The sequence below is a fragment of the Trachemys scripta genome, chromosome 1 (genome assembly GCF_013100865.1).
Source record: "Trachemys scripta elegans isolate TJP31775 chromosome 1, CAS_Tse_1.0, whole genome shotgun sequence".
Classification (NCBI taxonomy): Eukaryota; Metazoa; Chordata; order Testudines; family Emydidae; genus Trachemys; species Trachemys scripta.
In genome coordinates this window covers 86355299-86378939 of record NC_048298.1, presented here as the reverse complement: position 1 = coordinate 86378939, position 23641 = coordinate 86355299, and the positions used below count along the sequence as shown (strand labels likewise).

Below are 23641 nucleotides of genomic sequence, written 5' to 3'. Positions count from 1 at the left end.
TGCCGCCCTAGGATTGGGCAGAATGCCGCCTCCAACAATCTGCTGCCCCAAGCACCAGGTTGCTCAGCTGGTGCCTGGAGCCGGCCCTGCCCCCCAGAGATTAATCAGCATAGAGATACTAAGTTCCTTTGGTTTGGGGCTTTTATTCCTCTCCTGCCTTGTGCTCTGAGCTGCAAACTCAGCTGATAGGAGGAATCTACTTGCATGACTCATCTTCACTGGGAAGAGACCAGGACAACAAAAGTCCTTTGTCCTCTTATTGAGGATACATAGGAAAATTCCAGTTCCACAATAGTCCATCTGGTACCGATGGACTTTCCTTTTGGGAAGGGTGTAACACCTGTTGAAGATCAGCCCTTCACACTGATTAATGTCTCTGTCCTGTCTGGTGACTTACACAGGGACAGAGGCTCACAATACAACAGCTCAAACACTTCCTTACAGTATGAGATACAGATGTTATAAGTGAGATCAGTGCATGCAGCAAACTTTCAAGCATTCCATAAAGTCTAAATACTAAACACATTAATGTGATTCTAATACCTGTTTTAACAATACTAACACAGAGATGGATTACAGCTATGTGTTTGTCATTGTTCAAATGAGACATGAGGACCATGGTATGAGCTGGCACCTGGTCTGCTAGTGTCACACTCAATGCACACTCACAATACCCCGTTGAGCTAGGAAAGTATTATTATCCCCATTTTATAGATGAGGAACTGAGGGACAGAGAAGTCCCTAGCCACGGTCTCTTAGGAAGTTTTGTGGCAGAGCAGAGAATTAAATCCAGTTCTCCTGAGTCGTAGGCTGCACCACCCCTCTTCTCCTTCCTTATGGTATTTCAGCAATGGAATTAGGAAGCACAAAGGCAGCTGTGAACATTAAAAATGATTGGGGGGAAATATGATCTGAGTTTTTTTGAACCTCAGGAAGGGTTTGGATTCCCAAATGAGTTTTGGGTGACCTTTTTGGTCACTTTTTAAATGCAACTGAAATATCCTCATTCCTATTTGTGACCTCTTATGAACTGTAGGGATGGGGGTGGAGGAAGTGGTATAAGACACAGTGCAAGGAGGTGATCAAGCCTGGATAAAATAAGAACCAGAGAGAGAAGCTGTGCTAAAACTTGATCTTCCAGATGCTTCATGCAGAATATTAACCACAACATTGTCCAGTCCCCTTTAATCTTCACCCAGACAAGAACCTGAGCCTCCTGAATTTTTTTGTCCAAAACCTGAACCTGTACCTCTGGACCCTTCACCCAAAACAGTATCTGGAAGGAGCCTTGCCCAGAATGTAAAACCCAAACCTCTGAATGGTCACGTTCTTTAACTTTCAGTTAGAGTTCCGCAAGTGGCCTTTGTGTTCTCCAGGCCAGTTAAAAATGAAATACTAAGAAAAACACAAGGAATGGCAGTTCTCTGACCCAGTTGAAAGGAGAAAGTCTTGGAAATCTCACTGGAGTGTCATGTTTTTGGCTATGCCCACATGACAACTTTTAACCAGGGTTTTTGTAATGGTTAGATGAGGAATGGTCATCTTAACTGGTTACAGGTTACAAAGTTCAGTTTGTGTCACACAGCAGCTGTGTTTGTGTGTCCATACCCGGTACACTGCCTAGCCTTGTTTGCCTAAATGCACTCTGGAAACTCTGAGCAGCTATCCTATAGTGCCTCAACAGAGAACAAAGTACTCTGATGACATGTACAAAGTGGCATCAACAGCATGTGAGGTTCTGGGCTGTCCTACCACACAGATAGCTGTGAATAAGCAAGACCATCCAAATCGGTTACACAAACGTGATTAGTGTATCATGTCAACCCTGAAAAAAAAAAGTGTCCTGGAGGGTTACAGGAAGACAGCTATGTGCCAGTCCAAGCGTTTGGCAGGAGCAGAATGCTGCTCATTAGCCTTTGTTACTAATCAAGTTTGAGCAATGATGTATGAGCACAAACCATGTTTAGAGCCAGCCACGCTAACCTTTGCGAGCTCTTTGGTCCCAGTCCCAAGACATGGTAGGTGCAGAATTGTTCAGAGATGTTTCTAAACTTTGGAAGCTTTTTCAAACTTTTTTAGGTCTCAGGGAAGGTTTGAGTGGTCTTCAGGGACAGAGATTTGGGGACAAAGTTCTGTGCTGGTTATGCATCCCAATTGTTTTTCCCCTCCCTTATAATTAAATTTCCTCCTTAATAATTATTCAAGGGAGTGGCCTGTAGTGAAAAAGAGTGAGGTGATTGACAATGGTATCTATCAATATGAGGTTCCATGCTATTTACAAAGGGATAATATTTGTTTGGGTTTTGTTAGCTTGGGATTTGTTAACATCCTGCTTTTGACTGTGTACTGTACAAGATATTCATTAGATCAGTCCATTGGCTCCTTTCTGTTTTATAAATATCTTACTGACTTGGTAACACTAAGAAAAAGAAGTAAGGGGAGATAGGAGAATGTATACTCCTTTCCTTGAGACTTCCTGTGGGGAATTTTGGTGGCTGATGTCTGATTGGATGAGGTTTTGGTGTTACAAGTGAGTGGGTTCTCAGAACTGCATAACGAGTAATAAATGGGATGTGTGGCACAAGAACCCCGAGCTTCTCTGCCTTATGCAGGAACTGAGTAAAGACTGGAATAATAAGAATTTACAGGCTGCCCCAAAACACACTGAGATGTCAGAAGTGCCTCACTCTGCTTTGTGCTGGCTGGCAGGTTATATTCTTTAACTGCAGGCATCACCTTTAATGTTTTGGCCAAGACAAATCTGTGACATTTAATTTTGTTGAGACTAACCTCTGTCCTCATAACACATTGCTCCTTCCCGCTCGCATAGATAGATACCATATAAAAATACACTCAGATCTTCCTTTGCTTGCATTCTCTCTCTCCCTTTCTCTCTTTCACACAGACATGCGCACATGCACACGCATTTCTCTCACTCTTCTCCCTACACTCACGCTGCCTTATGCGCACACTTTCTTGAATACACACTCATACCCATGAACTCCCCATATTCACACTTATACACATTAACTCTCCCAAATGCACATTGTCTATCAGAAACACTTAAAGACATTGCCCCGTCCCCCCAGTTTTCCTAGGTTAGCAGGCTATATATCTCCTGCCTTTGTACTCTCAAATCAGCACTTACCTATAGACATGGAAATGCTTGTTTTATATGCCTGAGTGTTCATTTGAGCACTGAAATGTAGGATTTGGACACGTTATTGAAGCACTTATCGTATACTTGAAAATTTAGGCCAGCCCACTTACATACCTTCTCTTTTTCCTCCTTTCTGGACAATTTATAAAAAGCTTATTGGAATGGAGTGGTTTTTAGGTTGTGCTGATATTTCATTACTCTTTGATGGGCAAGTGAACAGCTTGTCTACTGCTGTGTTTGCAGTTTGGGTACTTCAGTGCTCACGCTGTGGTGTTGCTGGACTGCCATTCCCATCTTAACTCATATAAATTTACCCCATATAATACAACACAAAAAAATGTTCCTGGCCTACCACTCTATGAGCTCCCCATCTCTTTCATCAGGAACTTTTGGGTAGTTATGAGTCAGGACTGACTTCTATGTCTATCTGGTCTAGTCTATGCTTTAGGGGTTTATATATTACTGTGGTGTCTATGTGTTGCTATGATGTGGAAAGATGTCTCTTTCATTGACCACTTACTGATAATGTTAACAAATGTTCCTGAACATGTGTCTGGGATAGACGTGTACTGGGGCTGATCTACATAGCCCTTTTGCTTGTAGATCACTGGTGCCAATCCAGCCACAAGTCTGTAATTTAAATGAAAGTTGTTCCTATCTGCCAGCTTGTTTGGTGGCCTGAGTGAAATGACCTTCTGATCTGAGCCCAGTTCCTCATGAACATAAGTCCAAACTGCAGAAACCACCAGCACAAATGGCTCTCATTGGGCTCCTTGTTGTCATTCTCAGCAGAGAGGCTAAAGAGACAGAATGGACCATAGAAATGGGCCATCTCAATTAGGGCTGAGGTATGAGATTAGGGAGAGAATTTTCTCTTTTGTTGCCAACATTGTACCTGTTCTGAGGATAAACAGAAGCCATCAGTCTCCCAGGGTATTAATCTAGCATGAAAATGCACTTTAAAAAAATAAGTGAAAAAATTGCTGAATTTGTTTCCTATTTTGAATATGGCGATCCCTCAGGATCATGAGAATGTCAGATGCAGCCCACTCCTGGCATCTGCTGCCACTTCTGATCTTCAAGTTCCCATGGGCTGACCCAGCTCCACCAACTGCTCAACCTTCTGACAGCACACTGGTGCCATCCCCCTACAGGACTGTATTGGCATTGGGAGAGGGTTATGGGGTCACTGCTGCCCGGAGTGACTTTTTTGTTCCTTTGAACAATTTACTGAATAAACCCACTCTGGGTATTTGCTCTTTTTAAAATCAGATGAAGGTTTTTAAAAAGCAATAAATGTTTTATGCTGGTTCTAGATGCCATCAAATGCAAAACACCAGAACAGCTTTGATTTTATCAAATAACCTTTGACACCTAAAAAGGCTCTAATAAGTGCTTTTTTTCCTGAAACTCAGTGAAAGGTTGACAGCTGCTGGAGACTCCAGCCCTCTATTTACCCACAGAGCAGGTATAGCATGAGCAGCAGCAAGTCATGCTTCCTACACACACATGCCGCCCCCACCATCAATGTACCTCAACTCTGACCTGGAGGCACTGCTTCTAGGAATGAGTGGGGAGTTCATTCTCAAGGCCAATTCAGCTGAAGCTGCCAAGCAAGATGCTTATTAGTGTCAATTGTGATGGGATGGGTGAAACTGTGAGCAGAGGTGAGACTTTGATGTTTGAAAGCATCATAGGTGGGTTTTTCTGGAATTTCTGTAAGGAATATTTTACCATGGGTAGTGTGTGTTCTAAATACATTACCTGCTGGTAGATTGCAATGGCTTCAAAATAATAACTCCTGTCTTTGGGGTATACGTAGCACCAGTTGAACAAAGGAACCCCCTGCAACAAGGGAGTCCATGTTTACCCAAGAAATGACAGTAGTGGCTGAAGGGATAAGATTGTAGAATTTCCTTAAGCAAAAGTAGCATAAATAAAAGTAATAGAATCTCCCTGAAATATCTTCTCATGCATCAGGAAGACAGAGCAATGATTCTTTATCTGCATCTAATCTGTACAGCTATGCAATTTAGTGATTGTGAAAGTGCAGGAGTGATAACACTGGAAAGATCTGAGCTGGATTGTGTTGGAAACTGTTAAATGAGCTTTTCCTTCAAAACTCTGCCTATGTATGGTCAATCCTGACTTATAGCATCCCCAGCTATTCCAGTGATGGTCCCCTCCACCCAGGGAAACTCAATCCTGACATGCAGCTCTCCTCTTATTTCAGTCTTAGCCCATCTAAGAACAGAGTCTGATTATTATGCCAAAGATTACCAGATTGGTCAGTGATTTTGTGATGACTCTCCAAACTCATTTCCTGTGTGATCTTCTCTACTGTTGAACCCATTTCCCCAGGGTCTGCTCCTCAAAAAAGTCCTTGCACATATGAGTGGGCTCAGGCACTCTGAGAGCCTCTTGTCTCCAGACAATATGCTACATGGTAATTTGGAGAGGGATCGGGCAGTCACGTGTTTCTGTGTTATTTGTGTCTCTGCAGGTGGGGAAATGGAAGGACAAGAGCCTCCAGATGAAGTATTATGTGTGGCCCCGCTTTGAGCTGTACCCTGATTCTGAGGAACGTGAGGATGACCATCTGAGTATTGTGACCCTAGAGGAGGCGCCGTTCGTCATTGTGGAGAGCGTGGACCCACTAAGTGGCACCTGCATGAGGAATACAGTCCCCTGCCAAAAACGCATCGTGACCGAGTAGGCACTTAGAGGATCTTTCTCCTGGCTCACTGTTCTCCACAAAGCAGGTGGAGCCTTCTTGGCTTGCCCTGATACTCTGCTCCAGCTAAGCCATCTGGGCTCTCTCAACCTGGCCCATGCTGCCTCTTGTCACTGGTACAGCCAGCCAGCCAAGCCCTGCACGCTTGGCTCCTTTTGCTTCTCAGCAGTGGTACCACAAGCTAGGGTCTTCATGAGGAGCATGTTTAGGGAGAGAGGGGAGGTGTTCTGGGAATGGAGGGGGAATAGCAGAGGGAGTTCTGCTCAAACTTAATCCCTTATTATTGTGAATGGTCAGGAACAAGACGGATGAGGAGCCTGATTACGTCAAGAAATGCTGCAAGGGATTCTGCATTGACATCCTCAAGAAAATCTCCAAGTCTGTCAAGTTCACCTATGACCTCTACCTGGTGACCAATGGCAAGCATGGGAAGAAGATCAATGGGACGTGGAATGGAATGATTGGGGAGGTAAGCAATGAAGGTGGGGCTGAACTTTACCCACAGGCTGGGCTCTGGAGTCAGATCCAAGTCCAAGTTCTGATTAGCTCCCCTTCCTGGGAAGGGGCAGATGAGACCTCATAAAAATGATTGACCTGGTGTGGGGATCCATCTGGCTGTTGCGTGAATGAATCCATTGTGGCATGCTCACTGCTGAACAATAGCTACAATCCCTCTCATTTATTATTTACTATTTTCTACTGTGCCACATGTGTTTGGCACTTTACAATCAAATAAAAGGAGATGTCCTGTGACACTGCCCAGGGTACAATCTGGACTGCTGGACAGCTGTGTCTCCTCAGTTCTCCAGGCTTTTACACTGCTTCGCTGCGAGAGCAGCCACTCCTGGCTTGCTCTCACACAGCCTTCAGCATGTAAATTACTCCAAGCTATAGTGCAAGAGTGCTTCAGACAGACAGCCTGCCACCCTGGAATTATACTGCAGAGCTACACCAGCAAATTCCCAGCCCCAGACTTTCCCCCAGAAATGTGTGTCTTGTACTGCCCAGTACCTTCTGGACAATGCACTCTCATAGAGAGTCCGTCATTTCATTAATAAAAAATGATATGCACGCATGTTGTTACCTCAAATTTCTGTTCCCCAAACACTTCAATCCAAACACACTGGCTTAGATAAAACAATAAAACAAGTTTATTAACAACAGAAAGACAGATTTTAAGTGATTACAAGTAATAAGGCATAAAAATCAGAATTGGTTACAAAGAAATAAAAGATAAAATGCAAACTAATACCTAACTTAGCAAGTTAAGTGAATTTAAAGCTAAAAGCTTTCTCTCACCACATGCTTACACCAATCTGGCTGGCTTCCTTCAGCCAGGACCACTCACCCAGTTCAATGATGCTTCTTTTGTCTTTCAAGTGTGCTTGATGCCATGAGTAGAGAAGAAGGGAGAGACTGATTTGGAGACTCTGTTCCTCTTTTTTATATCTCTTCCTCCTCTTTGAGAATCATCTCCATTTGGTGTTCAGATGGCAGGCAGTCTGTTTGCATGGGAACCTCAAGTTGTTCTATTGCCAAGATGTAAATTTCTTTCATCTTGCCAAAGAACGGCAGTTTAATCAGGTGATAGTCCGTTTGATTATGTTGACACCTGGCTGAAGCATCAGTTTGCCTTTTGTCTCTAAGTTTTGTGCTAGGTTTTCTAAATTTGGAACATATCTTATACGGTAGAATTTTATAACTTCACATACAATGTTGGCACACATATTTTACCAGGACAATAATGTTCAGCAAAGTATGAGTTTTCAAATGATACCTCAGAAGACATACTTTGTATCAAATTTATCATGGTCCTGTAAAAAGGATGAACATAAGGTTACTGACTGTCATGTATCCCCGCACCAAAGAGTTTATTATTTAAATTAAGGCAAGATATATAAGAGGTAATGGCAGACATTCTTTGAGGGAAGGGAAGACAAGGACAACAGAAATAAGACAACTTGTCTTCTAGACAAATGATGTGTTTATCCTGAGAGCTACACAGGTATACTTTAAATATCATTTTTTAATACACGCAACATTCTTTGAGTAGAAGATTAATATTTATAAGTCTCTTGGAAAAAGTATGTCTTGAAGAGAGATAAGAAAGAGGAGATGATGGAAGTAAGGACAGGGAGAGAATTCCAGGCATAAAGGAGTGTATGAAAAGATGGGAGTGGGAGAAGATACTGATGCGGGTGGGGTCCTTAACTGTGAGGCATGAGTGGAACCAGCTTCAGTAACTCTCCGTCTTTCTCCTTATCTGAGGTGGTCACCAAGCGGGCCTACATGGCGGTAGGATCCCTCACCATAAATGAGGAGCGGTCAGAGGTGGTAGACTTCTCTGTGCCCTTCATCGAGACAGGAATTAGTGTCATGGTATCACGTAGCAACGGGACTGTCTCACCTTCTGCCTTCCTAGGTAAGCTCTTCTCCTGAGGTGAGGGTGAGGGGGGACTAGTGTAATGAAAAAACAGCCAAAGAGTCCTTGTGAGTCTCTGGGGCATTCCCAAGGAAGGAGTTTCAGGGAAGGATTTTTTTTCTTCAGGTTGTTTTATTTCAAAATCCCAAACAAGCAAACTCCAGGCAAATTCAAACACTCAAGGTCCAGGAGCTCCAGAATATTTCTCAGTGACCTTTAGGCACAATGCTAGCAAGGAGGTGACTCACTTACAGCTCTCACCCTACAGTACACAGTATCACCGTGGGTCTGTCTACACTGCTGTCAGAGGTTGACGGCAGCACATGTGCACATACTTGACCTCGCTTTGAGTTAGCTAACTCCAATAACAATAGCAGTGAGGTTAAGCCCACCCAGGACCCTGGGTGCCTACTTGAATGATTAGTCAATGCTGCCATGGCTTTGCTTCTATTGTTATGGGAGCTAGCTAGATCAAAGCTAACTTGGGTATGTCTACATTGCTGCAGTCATGGTTCTGATTGCTGGGTAGATGATGTGCTTGGTGGCTCAGCTAGTATCACTCCCAGTGAGTGTGAGCCAGAAGAAAAGTGGTACAGGTCCTCCTACCAGAACTTGTGCCTGTCATAGCTATCAGGGTTGGAAGGGACCTCATGAGGTCATGTAGTCCAAGCTGCTGCTCAAAGCAGGGCCAATCCCCAGACAGATTTTTGCCCCAGGTCCCTAAGTGGCCCCCTCAAGAATTGAACTGAGAACCCTGGGTTTAGCAGGCCACTGCTCAAACCACTGAGCTATTCTCCCCCGGTGATAATACAATGAGGGTGATAAGACTTGGCTTTAGACATGTCACCCTACAAGGACACATTAACCTAAGCTCCCTTTGACACAGTGGAAGATAAATATCTACCAGCACTTCTGAAAAAGAGTGGGGCACAATCCCTGTGCTAGGCCAAGATTCCATCCCCCAGTTCTAGGGTCCCAAGGTAGTTGAGAATGATCACTGAGTCCTGAGTTGCTTCTGTGTTTCCTCAAGCAGTTACTACATTCTTAATATTTACCGCTTTGCTTTATAAAATATGTTGAGATATAGCAAAGCATAAAAGGTGAGTTATAGGATCAGTCTGCTCTCTGACCCTGATTCTGCAAACACTTATCTATTTGAAGTTACTCGTGTACCTAAGGAAGATTATCTAAACCTCTTTGGGCTGGGAATCTCAGGAGATAATGCTTTTCTTATAAGCTTTCCAGTATTTTCTGGCTTTGGCCAGGTCCTGAAATATCACCAGGAAATTTAAAACAGCAGCAGCAACAAAATTAACACAACATTTTTGAATTTCAAATTGGTTTGGGTTCAAACTTTGGGTGAAAGTTGGAGCAGGATCATATTTGATCTGAACTCGCTCAGCCCCATCACTGCCCCTTAAGCTTGGAGAAGGGCAGAAGCCAGCTTCAGTCAAACACTCACAGGGCATGAACTGTAGCATTTCTAGTGCAGTCTGGTGGTCTCAATTGCCAAGCGGCAGGCTGGAACATTGGTAGCACTGCCATAATTCTGGCTGAACTGCAAAAATTTCAGGGATAGAATTTGGTTCAGGCACGCACCCCAAAATTAAGCTGCTTAGCTGAGTCGTATCCAAACCTGTTTGTTCCCCAGAAATGGGCTGAAGGACTTAATGGGACGAGCATTTCATCATTGCATCTGATAAGGTCTGGGCCTGGTTCCAGGTGGAACTGGGAATTACAGACCCTGCGATGAAAATGGAATAAAAAATGAACTAACTTTTTCCAGTCTCAGAAGCTTTGAGGCTTGATTTGAGGTGGGGGCGTGAAGGTTTGGGAGCTAGTTCCTATTCTATGCAAACCAGTCCCCCCATCCCCACCCTCGACATGGAACCCTGTGAGTGGGACAGTAATGCTGGCTGTGGTGTGTCTGGCATTTCACCCTGTGCCCTGTTTTTCTCCTCTCCTCCCCAGAACCATTCAGTGCTGACGTATGGGTGATGATGTTTGTCATGCTGCTCATAATCTCTGCAGTGGCTGTCTTCGTCTTTGAGTACTTCAGCCCTGTAGGTTACAATCGGTGCCTTGCTGATGGCAGAGGTAAGAGGAGCCTTTTTCATTGCAAGTTTCTCTCCCTTCTCATCCTGGCTCCTTAGTCAATGGGAGTTCCTTTTCCCCCTACACACGCTCATGGATCCAGCCGCTTGGATCTCTGTGTTCTGTCTAAGAAGGGAAGGGAGGGAGGTGGGAAGATGACTTTTAGGATAATAATGGGTATGGATAATGGATAATCGGCTTGGCTCAGGAGACAGTTATGTAGAGCCTTTCATCTATAGAGTGCTAATTCCAAACTACTTCTAGCTGGCGGGAAGAGGAAATGGATATGGGTATCTAGCACTGGCCCTGCTGTAAGCCTTTTTGGAATAATTAGAGGGTCCTGAACTGCCAGTCCACCTTTCATCAGTGCTACGTTTCACTTTAAAAAAGTAAAACTTAAAAGCCCAGAGAAAGAAACTCTCCCCATTATATTCTTCTATTCCCCAGACTTGATATCCATTACCTGGGTGTGTCCCCACCCCATTTAAAGCTCTTTTGTTGACCAAAGGTTGTGAGAGGACTGGGAAAGTGAGACATTGGTTTTCCTGGGGCTGAATGAGGAGTTATTTTGCAGGGCAAGTCTGATCTCTCTCTGTGATGCTCAAAAGCCTTCTTCCCTGGGAGAAGAAGAGATGAGTCAGAGAAGAGGACAGAGAGGGATTTTTGCACTAGCAAAGATGGAATGCTCAGCAGTTAAGGTTGCTACTCTCTCCTTAATCTCACTCCATTATGAATTGGTCCCCAACCTAAGGCCTTAACAACAGCTGAACTCAGATGTTTGTTTGAAAATATGTTCACTTGCCTGCCAAGCCATTGCCTCCAGCTGATTTATACCACCAAGTTAGACAGCACTGAAAAAAAAAAGAATTTGTAATGGAAATACAGACAGAGACTTAAATATAACTATGCCAGTGGGGACTTCTCTAATAACACTGAACTGTGGACAGCATGTATGGGCAGATGCACATATCTAAACAGATGTATGGGCAGATGAAAATAGCTATGAGGTTAAAGGGAGAGACTAATACAGCTGTGCAATCAGCTGCTGATATTAATACAGCTGTGCAGCCAGATGCAGATATTAAACTAGCTGTATGGACAGATGCAATTAATAGTATGTCTGAATAGTTGTAAATATTACATGTTCAGACAGATGTTTTTGTTAGTACAGGTGTGTGTAATAGTGCAGATGTGGATGGCAGGTGCATATGTTATAGTGTTTGCTTGGTCGCTAATGCTCTAGTTAAGGTTACTTTGATACTCCCATCACTGTGTGGTTCTGTGGTTGACAAAGCAGTTGTGAAATCAGTTGAGAGATTAGTGTTTTAGGGTGGAATTTTCAAAAGCACTTACAGGTATGTCTACACTACAATTAAAAACAGGCAGCTCGCCCATGCCAGCTGATTCAGGCATGTGGGGCTGAGGCTAAGGGACTGTTTAATTGCAGTGTAGACATTCGGACTTGGGCTGCAAGGTGGGAGGGTCCCAGAGTTTGGGCTGCAGCCCAAGCCCAAAAGTCTGCATGGCAATTAAACAGCCCCTTAGCCAGAGTCAGCTGGCACAGGTCAGACACAGGTGTTTAATTACAATGTAGACAGACCCATAGTGACGTAGGCACTGATAATCAGTGGGACTTGCGCCCCTAAGTTATGAGGGCATTTTGAAAATCCCATTCTTAGCCCCTCTCTCCTCTTTTCTCTTAAAAATAAATTAATGCAATGCACAAAACCATGCTAATGTCATATTAACATTACAGTTATAAGCACTCAGAAAGCCAGGAAGTGCAAAAATGTATGTTTCTCACAATAGCTAACTTGTCCCATTTCATATGGAGGATCCAATTTTGCCAGCTGATACATCCCCATTGGAGTCAGCTGGAGTTGTGTGTGCACGTCCAAGGGTAGAATTGGGCCACTTGCATTTAAAGTTATATTTTAAATAAAACCATTAGTTTTCTTGAAGGGCTAGGGTGTAGCTAGCCTGACATGGGTGGAAGAGAAGGTGCAAGAAATCTTCCTTCCCTTGTGCTCCTCTGCAGAGGTCAGCCCTAGTCATCATAAGCAGCACAAAGACTATATCTAAGTGTAGCACCACTGCTGGCACTAAACGCTCCACCCATGCAGCAGGTGGGAGTATGGCCCTACCTTTTCAATACCACACTGGTGGGCCTGGTGGGTAGTGCACTGGACTGGGAATCAGGAGACCAGGGTGCTATTCCTGACTTGGTCACTGGACTCTGCTAGGTGACCTTGGGCAAGTCAGTTCACCTCTTTGTGCCTCAGTTTAGCTATCTGTAAAATGGGGATAATCGTATGGACTTCCTTGTAAAGTGCTATATAGGAGCTAGATATTGTTACTATACAAGTTAGCTGAGCTAAGCTGACACCAGAGGGTCACATGTGTAGTGGCGCTCCCACTTGGACAGTTGCTTCCTGAGAAGAACCCTTGGAATAATTCCAATTATAATCTCTCTCCCAACCTTGTGGCAGCAAACTCCAGTCTGTATCTCAGAGATCTCTTGCACTGTGTCTGGTATATGCAGTGTGGAAAAGACAAGGTTGCCATAAGAACCTTACAGTTTTCATATTCTGAGTTTTCAAAATGATAAGCTGAGTGATTCACAGATGTGTTTGTTATGGTTAGAGTGAGGTTCTGCTCTGAAAAGTGACTATGTAAAAATAGCCCCTTCTTGCATGGCAGATCTGTTCCTTGTGTGTCAGATTCAGAGTCAGAGCTGCTGACTTCCTGAAGAAGTAAGATCTGACTGTTTTTTTACAAGTGTCTGCTGCTCAGAGCCAATGCAGCTCAGGGAGATAGAGCTGGGCTCTTTTCTGGCTCATGCATCTTCAACAGAATGGCAAAGGAAGATCCATTTGTAGGGCTACTTGTGCAACCCTGTGGTCAGGGCTGGCTCTGGCTTTTTTGCCACCCCAGGCAAAAAAGCCTCTCGCTGCCCTCCACCCCCCGGCGAGCACGGTAGGGGAGGGCGCTGAGCCCGGCCGCAGCCCCGTTCTCCCCGGCCGGCCGGAGTGCTGGGGAGAGGGTGGCGAGCCCGCCGCGGCTCTGCTCTCCCTGGCCGGGGCCCCGCTCTCCCCGACCGGCCGGAGTGCCGGGAGTAGGGCAGAGAGCCTGGCCGCGGCTCCGCTCTCCCCGGCCGGTTGGAGCACTGGGGGAGGGCAGTGAGCCCGGCCGCGGCCCCGCTCTCCCCAGGTGAGCGCCGCCCCCCTCCAGGTGCTGCCCCAAGCACATGCTTGGAGTGCTGGTGCCTGGAGCCGGCCCTGCTTGTGGTCTTCAGATTGGGTACTTACTTATGCCTGGGCCAGTCCACTAAGGGTCTAGTTTGCACATTCGTCCCTGAGGGAGTAATTGGAGGGCGGTGGTGTTGAGCAGCTGTAAGAGAGGGCAGAATTCATCTGGCAGAATCTTTATTACTAGTGATGATGGCCAAAGCAGAAAGGAACAGTTTGACTTTCAGATTCTGGGGGCAGTTAGGAGTTAGAAAAAAGCATCTTTTTTCCTTATAAACTGTACTAATTTGTCAACAAAATCCTGGAGACATGATAAACATGGAAGTCCACGCTGCCATTTATTACAAAGTCACTTTTCAGAGTGAGGCTGCGCTTTAGTGCCGCTGCAAGGACAGATGTGAGTGCATTACAGCTGTGGGAACAGATGGAAATATTAATCCAGTGATCATGTTGCATGAATAAGTAGAACTGCAGATTGCTTATCCTGAGGTTTTCACTGCCTCTGTTTTGTTCCTTGGTCACTCCAGAGCCAGGTGGACCCTCTTTCACCATTGGCAAAGCTATCTGGTTGCTGTGGGGTCTGGTGTTTAACAACTCCGTGCCAGTGCAGAATCCCAAAGGTACCACTAGCAAGATCATGGTGTCTGTGTGGGCCTTCTTTGCTGTCATCTTCCTGGCCAGTTATACTGCCAACCTGGCCGCCTTCATGATCCAAGAGGAGTACGTGGACCAAGTGTCTGGACTGAGCGACAAAAAGGTAACTGATCCACTCCAAATTTGAAAGCATCTTTCACCATGGCAGGGGCTGCACCCTCTCTAAACCATTCTAATTGGCAACCAATGTATTGATGCAGTGTCTGGGTTAAATACTGCTAAGACTGATCACTGAAAAATAGTTGCACTTTACGTGTTCAAAGCACTGTGCAAAGAACGAATGGGGTAACAGTATTGGATATCATGTTATAAAATCTGTGGGCCAGATCTTCTGCTAGTATAAATTAGTATCGATCTATTGACGTTAGTCCATGCACTGATTTACACCAGTGGAGGGTCTGGTACTGTATTTTAATGATCACTGTTATGAATAGATGCTTAGAAACTCAACACAGAAATGCTTTTCTTTTCTGAACAGTTTTCTATCCCTTGTTTACACACACTGGTTTTTGTTATCTCAGAGTAATCACTTACGCTGGGCGGTACACGTTGGTTTGCTCTGATAGGATTGTTCATGTGTGCAGGACAGCGCTCCCTGGTTTGTTAGGGTAGGGTTGTTTATGAGCACTAGGCTGTGCACGCTGGTTTATTTTTATTATATGGGTACTCATGAGTATGCGGCTGTAGGTTCTCGTTCCTTAACCTGGAGTTCGCTATTCAACCAAGGACAGCTCAAACTGCTTTATTGCTGTAGGGTGGTCTCTAAGCATGAGGCTGCAAACCCTTTTGTTATCATATGGTGGCTAGTGGGAACTTGACTGTACACACTGGCTTGTTATTGCAAACCTGGCTTGTTATAGTCAAGGCCCCGTCTATTCCATGACAAGATAGACCCAGTTCTGGGGCCAGGTCCCCTAGTGTAGACAATACTTCTGTGCAGCAGCCTGGAAGTTCTGTGACAGATTCATGTACAGTTTTTTAAAACAGCATTTTTAATAGAATGAAATACATCAATGAATAACCCCAATCTGTACAGTAGCCCTCATGGTGTTCGTTTTGATAATATCTTCACTTTGTTTCATGCTGCCTCCACATTCTCACATTTCAGTGTGCCACAGTTTTTTTGTATTGACAACATGTTACTGCAGGGTAGAAGCAGTCAGGCAGAAAGCTGGAAGTTTTGACAGCTGGGTAAGGGATAATTGGGGCTTTTGACACCAGAGAAAGCCTGGGCATTGTTAGCTGGAAGTTTCTACTTAATGGATCATCACTAAAACAGTTAAGTGTTGCCATTAATTTATCGTTAGTAGGTTTCACCATTAACAACCCATTGAACTGAGTGTACCTCCAAGTCTTATTTCAGGATGCATGCAGACTCAGGAAGACAACTACTCATCTGTTCACACTCTGTGCATATTTTTAAGATATTCTTCACACCCATGAGGAGGTGTGTATAAAATATGAAGTTGATTCTGAGGCAAATTACACAGCTTCAGATTCATGGAGGGCACTAGACCTTGCCCACATTGTTGAGGATGTTATTGTAGGGTTGCTGGAATGAAGTGGGTCTGGGTTCTCTTCCCCCCATTTTGTTTATACATTTATAATTGTTTTGGATATTTTCTACACAACAACCCAATTTATCAGAGCGGAGAAGATGCAATGTACCCTGCCAATGCCCAGAGAGAGGGAGGCCAGGAAAGCTCTACTTCAGCCAAAAGCCCTCTGTGTAAATAAGCTAGCACTACATTTTAATAGATTTTCATTCACTTCACACCTGAAGAGGCACAAGCAACCAATGACAGAATTTTCAAGCAGCAATCCATATGTCCTTGAGCAGTTATTAAATACCCTAGTCTCTCTGGTTGAAATTCACCCCTGTGCAGAGGGCCCCCCACAAAGTTCATATATCACGTATGCCCCACTTACACTCTCAATACAAGGTTTAAATAGGACTTGAATGCTGCATTGTCCCAGTTGGTTAGGCAGAAGGGATACTGTGAGGAGACAATAGCTGACAAATCACAGAAGGCCAAGAAGAGAACAAATGTACATCCTTGCAAGGAGTCCAGGGCACCTAGGCTTTCTGGGAGTCTCTTTCCCCAACATGCCAAATCACTGAAATCTTGTCCTTGGCAGTCATTGGGGCAGCAAAAACCTCCCAGTCTGTCACATTTTCTGGAGAGGGACAGGTGCCTCTAGCAAGACATGGGTCAGTGGACAAAATAGCCCAAGCTAATGCTGAGGTACTGGTCACTGTAAGGGATATTGGCCTTCCTCCCATTCCTCTCTGAGACTTCTTGGATCTGCTAGCAAAAGCCTTTAATAGCATGAAGATGGTAGGTTGAGGATCCCACCACCTTAATGGTGCAGGAGTCCAACATGTCAGATATAGTAAGAAGGAAAAAAAGACTATCACCAGCTGTGGCTTTCTATCATCAGTCAAGTTCAAGGCAATTACTATTGAGGACATTTCCACTGATAGTGCCTCCTTGGATAAGAGGATCTGCTCTAGAAAAGGTGCTGGACCAGGGGTGGGCAAGCTATGACCCGCGGGCTGGATCGCCAGCCATTTTAAGCCGGCCCTCGAGCTCCCACTGAGGAGCAGGGTCTGGGACTTGCCCCGCTCCAGCTGGGGAGCAAGGTCGGGGGCCGCTCCCCATGGCTCCCGGAAACTGCGGCATGGCCCTCCTCTGCCTCCTATATGCTCCAATGGCCCCGCTCCAATGGCCCCCCTCCAGCGCTCCAATGGGAGCTGAATGGACGATGCTTGCGGATGGGGCAGTTCTCAGAGCTGCCTTGCCACGCCTCCGCGTAGGAGCTGGAGAAGGGACATCTTGCGCTCTGGCCGCCGGGGGCTCGCCGCCCTCCCCCCGGCGCTCTGGCCGCTGGGGAGAGCAGAGAGCCCCAGCCGGGCTCTCCGCCCTCCCCTGCTCCGTTGGGGTGGGGGGGGAGGCGGCGCGTGGCTTTTCTGCCTAGGGCAGCAAAAAAGCCAGAGCTGGCCCTGGCATCTGGTCCCTATGAGACCAAGTGCCAGCTGTGAATTGGCATTGTGGAGCACATCTTACACCTCTCTCCATTTGTCCTCACAATCCGGCATGCCCACCTGCCGTGCCCCTCCATCCTCTGACTGTTGGGGCAGTTGGTGTCGGAGCCAACTCTGAGGGCTTTATGCCGGCTGAAAATTCCCCTCCATCTGGGGATGTTCAGCTTAGCAGCTGTGGTCAGATTCTGGCTCCTTTGTGACATGATCTGAGCAGCACAAAGGGGTCAGAACAGCAGCAGCAAATCTTGCCCTCTGATTCATACTCAAGGCTGCCAATCATTGCTCTCAATTTAGGAGCCATTGGGAAGGCCCTGTTTGCCCTCACGGAGTCTTTCTTTCATGCAGGCCAGGAAGTCCTAGTCTGGACAGACAACTCAGCAATTGTGGCCTGCTTGAACTAGCAGTAAGTGCTCAAAGTCCAAGCTTCTACTTTAGTGAGGTCAATAGAAATCTAACAGTTCTGGGGTCTCTCCTCTTCCAGGGAGGTAAATCACCAATAGGGTCTACCCCTCTTGTAGCTGTTTGCCTTCTTGCCAAATGTCCCTGCTTCAGAGTTCTGCATCCAGCTCCTGGGCCTGGGTTTTTCCTGGCTTTAATCAGGGGACATAACCCGATTTCTGATCATAAGTGTTTCAGATGGGCTTGGAGAAACAAGTGGCTGCTGTATTTCAGTTTTCTGAAGGCAATACATACAGAAATCAGAACATAAATGAACTAATGTTGGAAATAATCTGCTAGCTACACACACATTTCCATTCATATACAGTAGTAATAGAATAAAAGCAAATGTGAAAGGCCAGCAGTGCATATAAATAATGCCTGTGGAGATGAGAAAAATTAATTAAAAATAAATTTAAGAAAATAAATAGGGTCTATACATTGGTTGAAAATGCCTAAGAACCTAGTAAAGCAAAGCACGAAAATGATCATCTCATAATTGACATAAAGTACAAAGCAATGGCCATCTAGCTCCTGGTAAATTAATGTAGATTGTCTAGGTTTTACATGTATTTACAATTTTGTAAGAAGTTAATGAAATGTTAAGGCAAAGGCCCCATGGGCTCTGCAGCACATTAAACCTAAGTTACACAACCAGGCCCCCAGATATGCAAAGCACTTAAGCGCGTGCTTAACTTTGAGCATGTGACTAGCCACATTAAAGTCAATGGACTGCTACTCACATGATTAAAGTTAAGCACATGCCCAAGTGTTTTGCTGGGCTGTGTGGTCATTATAGCAGATCCCTGCTCAGGAGGAGGTTAGGAAGAATGCCAGGTGGGAACCTTCTATATTTACAGATCTCCTAAGGAGTGCAGGAGTAGGGCTCATCTTCTTTGCACCTTAAAAGACCTGTAGGAGGGGAAACTTCTGGCCACGTGGCTTGGAGGTAGTAGTGGAGCATGTAGGAGGGCACTTAACATTAACACAATATTTTTTGTGATATTTGTGTGGATTTATGTGACAAAAAGAGGCTTGTATGTGGCAACTTGAAAAGGTGGAAATGGTGCCGCTGTTTCTGTGGCAGCACAATTGTGTTGTTCAAGCGACCTTAGCTGAGGTTCTGAGTTAGCTGGACAAAAGTCAGGCAATTCATAGTTAAAAATCACACAGCAACTTTAACTCTGTATTGTTGCATGTAAAGCAGGGTTTATCTCACATGCTCATAGAATCCTGGCTTATGTCACATCCTATTTGGAAAACAGAATTCTGTAATGGAATAAGATTGCACTTCTTTCTCCACTGCTTCTCCAGCGAGACTGTTTACTATACATGAATTGCGTGCGGCCTTCAGTGTAAAAGTAACCTTTCTAGTTAACATTAGATGCACATCTGCAGAGCTTTCTATCACTGCATAATATAGTATATGTCTATGAACTGTACAACACAAGATTTAGAGTCAAGGTTCACTTTTAACTCTGAATTTCCTGACTTTTATGCCATTTGATGATCTCTCTGCACATCATTATAAATTGTTAGTTACTAAGATGTATAATAACAATCAAACTGGAATTTCTTATTCACCCTTATACAGGCAGTGAGTTACAGCACAAATTGTACAGTCTTCAGGCTGGGCTTGATTTTCAAGTTTCAGTGAGATCCTCAAAACAAGCCACTGTGCTTGAAGAAAATTGGTTCTGTAGTTTTGAAGCTATGGATGTTTCAAATCAACAGGGTTTGAAACATTCTCTTTCTCCCTCTCCCCTTTCTTCTTTCATTTCTCTCTTTTTTTAAACCTCCGCTCAGACAAGAGTGGTTTGGGACATGGCGAGGCTGTGATGCGCTTTAGCTTTGACTCACAGGATCCTCTCTCTTCCATGGTTCTGCAGGGGTTAATGCAGTAAAAACTTGTAATGCGGCTCTTCAGAATTAACGGCAGTACAAATGTGGTTCTGTCAGGAATTTAAGCAGCTAAGACACAGGAGGAACAAATGTGCTGAGTAAGGCTCTGGGTTTGATTCATCCCCTCAAGCGAAGGGAGATGCAACTTCTTGGGCTTTGCTGTGCTCATGGCAGAATGAGTGGATTCACCCTATCCCTAACTTCCTCTGTCTTAGGTAGGATGGCAGACTAGATGATCACAGTGGTCCCATCTGGCCTTGGAATATGTGAATCTATAATCTACCCTTACTGCACTGGCACATCACTGGCATCACTAACAATTTTCTGATCCTTTTTTTCTTGTAATCTTCACTCGGTATTAACCCTTTGGGGATGGCAGCTATATTTGGCCACCTACATACATGTTCATTTGGCTGGCATTCTGGGAAATGCCAGCCTTCTGAGAGTTGTCATAAAAAGGAACAAAGATTTGTTCTGTTTCCTGCTTCCGAATAAGCCAGCAGAGGAAGAAGCGAAGATGATTTTTATTGATTAGTTATGTAGTACCATAAATGTGCACGGCACTTTGCAGCCAAATAAAAGACAGTGGCTCTGCTGCCTTAGGAGAGTTTACAGTCTACGAGCTGTGAACTGCTTCATGCATCTCAATGGGCTTTTAACTCTGAAGCTTCATGACACGAGAAAGAGAGGAGGTGGGTTACATGAAAAAAGACCATTGGGTAGCTTGGGTTAGCAATGGCTACAACGTGATGCTACATTTATTTTTTCAATAATGTAGATTGCAGGGACTCTGTTTTACTAAATATTTATACAAAGCCTAGTGAAAGGTGGCCCTGATTCTTACCATGACCTTTGCATGGTATTGCAGTATAAGTAATGGTCGTTTTTAAAGTTACTCTGAAGAGAATTCTACTGGTTACAATTACTCAGGGTAAAATCCAGGTTCCCCTAAAGTCAATGGGAGGTTTTCCATTGACTTCAATGGGGCCAGGCTTTCACCTCAGTGTCCAGTACTCCACGCCCACATGCAGATCAGCTTGCAGCAGGGGAGGTTTGTCACTACTAGCGCTCTGTTCCATCATCACATACCTTTGAATATAAATCCCAGAACTTCATTGGCCTTCTTTAGTAGAACTGGTCAGAAATGGATTTTTTTTTTTACAAAAATTTGTGCAAAAAATGTGTCTCCTTGATGTGTCAGAAAACTTAATATTTTTGACCAGCTCTATTCTTTGCCGTCAGATTGCTTTTCAAACTCCTGTCTAATGTACTGTCCACTGTCACCCCTCGATCTTTTTCACTATTATTGAATCCCAGACTTCTCCCTCCCGTTGAATATCTATGCTTCTGATTCTATTTCCCCTAATATATATGTGTGCACTTTTCCTTCTCACTGTTTGCCTGGGAGTTTATTACATGGCTTTTCCCCCATTCTATTTTAATGGGAGGTTGACTGCATAATAGAGAATGTATGGTAGGATTTCATGTTGGGAGGGTTGGCCCATAGAATGAATGACTCACACCCTCTACACATACATGTGCACAAATAAAAGCTACGGATATTTTAACTCATTTCTGGTAACCCACTGAATTGTCACACTTATGGCCTGTTCTACACAGGAAAATTAGGACAGCATAACTATGTCGCTCAGGGGTGTGAAACATCCACATCCCTGAGCAGCATTGTTAAGGTGACCTAAGTTCCTGTGTAGACAGCGCTAGGTTGATGGAAGAATTCTTCTGTTGACCTCGCTACTGCCTGTTCTGACAAGAGCATCCCTCCCATCGGCATAGATAGTGTCTACACTGAAGCGCTACAGGGGCGCAGGTGTGCCGCTGTAGCAGTTTAAATGTGGACAAGCCCTAAGTCTGTGCTTATCGTATCATGAGTTAGTGTGTGAAGTGGCCTTCGCATTCTGCTTGATTGAGAGGCTAAGTGATCCCAGTGGGAGCATGGATTTCTTTTGGTGAAGAGGCTTGAGGTGCATCTAGAGATCTGACTGAGGTGAGGCTTTATAGTAGGATGGGTGTGCACTGATGAAGCATGATAGCCCTGTGACGAAGAGGCTGCATGGACTGTATACATAGTGATCTAGTCCTGATGTATATATGGTGATCTGGTGGTGAGTGTGTGTGCAAAGCCTGGTCATGAACAGGCTGCAGAGCCGTGATGTGTGTGTAGCGACTGAGTCAGTGAAGGGGCTACTTAGCCCCAGCGAGTGCATGATGATGTGGGTGATAAATAGCCCTGAGATGCAGTCTGGTCAGAGAAGAGACTATACAGCCTTGAGGTTGGTAGTGATCCATTTAGTACAGTGACTGCTCAGACCTGACATGTGCATAGCGATCCAGTCATTGAAGAGACTGTATAGTCCCACTGTGAGCATTTCTTTGGCAATAATTACATGTGACGGAAGCTGCTTCCACCAATTGGATCACTGCTTTCATCTCAGCCATTTTACAAGGACAACTATTTTTAAACTTGCTATTTTTGAACTTCCTTTCTTTTTTTTTTTCACCTCTGAATTGTTCTCAGTTTGCTCCGTTTCTTTGCCTGACCCAGTGGTGTCACTATTTCACCTGCTGACATTCTTGCATCTTGCACATTTGCTAAGTGGAACCTGCTCCCCTCCCAACACCTTTGTGGGGGAGTTTAATCTAATTCTTTGCCAGTGTTGTTACAGTCAGCAGCACAGTCAGCAGCATTAACACTGATACCCCCCTTGAGACTCATCTAAGCAGTGCACAGAGCAAGGCACTATGCCCAAGAAGGCCAGGGAATTTGGAACACAAAAGGATATTTGTGAATATGATAAACCACAAGAGCAAGGCCTGAGGGAATTGAATGCATTTTCAGGACCTCCCAACACTGTATGTTAGATATGACATTGTCCCCTCACACTTTAGAATCAAGGCAGTGTATTTTTTCATTGTAAATGATGGGAGAAGTCAAGGGACCGATGTTTCACCACTGGAGTCCTGGGTTTGAATCCTGTCATGGGGTATATGGAAGGGGCTGATGGGGGAAGACAGTGGGCCGGGGGCGGGGAGGAAACGTGGGGATGGGAGAAAGGGAGGAACTGGGTGTTTGCAGCCACCTGGAAGGGACTCTGGTTTTCAGCCTTGGGAAGAAAAAGTGTCTGAAATGGAAAAGTCTGGTGTCTGAGTGGAGGTGAGGGGGACAAGTTGGGACTGAAGCTGGAGAAAGGTCTGTATGAGGGAACTCTTATTAACTAAGGAATGAGCAGCGCTGTCTCTTAAGCCTGCTCTACACTCAGATTTTGTGCCTATGTAACTCTTTAGGTGCCTTATACCAACACAGCTTATGGAAATGAGCTGTGCAGGTGTAAGGCATCTTTACACGAATGTAACTGTGTCCCCCTGGGGCGGTACAAGTTTTGCATGTAGACAAGCCCTTAGAAGGAAAGGAATACAGCCGCAGCCTCTGATGATATTGATGATATATATTCCAGTAGCAGTAAAAATGTATTAAGCACTTTCCAATTACAGATCAAGGCATAGGCGCGACTCCGTGGGTGCTCCGGGGCTGGAACACCCATGGGTAAAAAATGGTGGGTGCTGAGCATCCACTGGCAGCCCCCTTTTCAGCTCCCCTCCCCCAGTACCTCCCACCTGCCGGCGGGCCCCGCCAATCAGCACCTCTCCTTCCCTCCTCACGCCTCCCACCCGCTGCAATCAGCTTTTTCGCAGTGTGCAGGAGGCAGGGGGAGGAGTGAGGATGTGGTGCACTTGAGGGAGGGGCTGGAACAGGGCCAGAAGAGGCAGGGTGGGGGTAGGCCTTGGGGGAAGAGGTGGAGTGGGGTTGAGGACTGGGGCAGAACCAGGGGTGCAGCACCCCCCACCCCCGGCACATTGGAAAGTTGGCACCTGTGGATCAAGGCACGGTCTCTGCTCTGAATCTAAAAAAGACAAAAATGAAGGA

General features: G+C 45.1%; 1 protein-coding gene across 2 annotated transcripts in view; it reads left to right on the top strand.

Moving 5' to 3' along the window:
• Positions 1–23641, top strand: part of GRIN2B (glutamate ionotropic receptor NMDA type subunit 2B) — a 271297-nt gene that overhangs the window by 227172 nt on the left and 20484 nt on the right. For both annotated transcript variants that reach the window (XM_034774624.1, XM_034774617.1), the window contains 5 exons: positions 5664–5872; positions 6192–6363; positions 8163–8316; positions 10288–10413; positions 14186–14415. In XM_034774624.1, coding sequence (XP_034630515.1) covers positions 5664–5872; positions 6192–6363; positions 8163–8316; positions 10288–10413; positions 14186–14415 — 891 coding nt within the window. The remainder of the gene's footprint in view (positions 1–5663; positions 5873–6191; positions 6364–8162; positions 8317–10287; positions 10414–14185; positions 14416–23641) is intronic.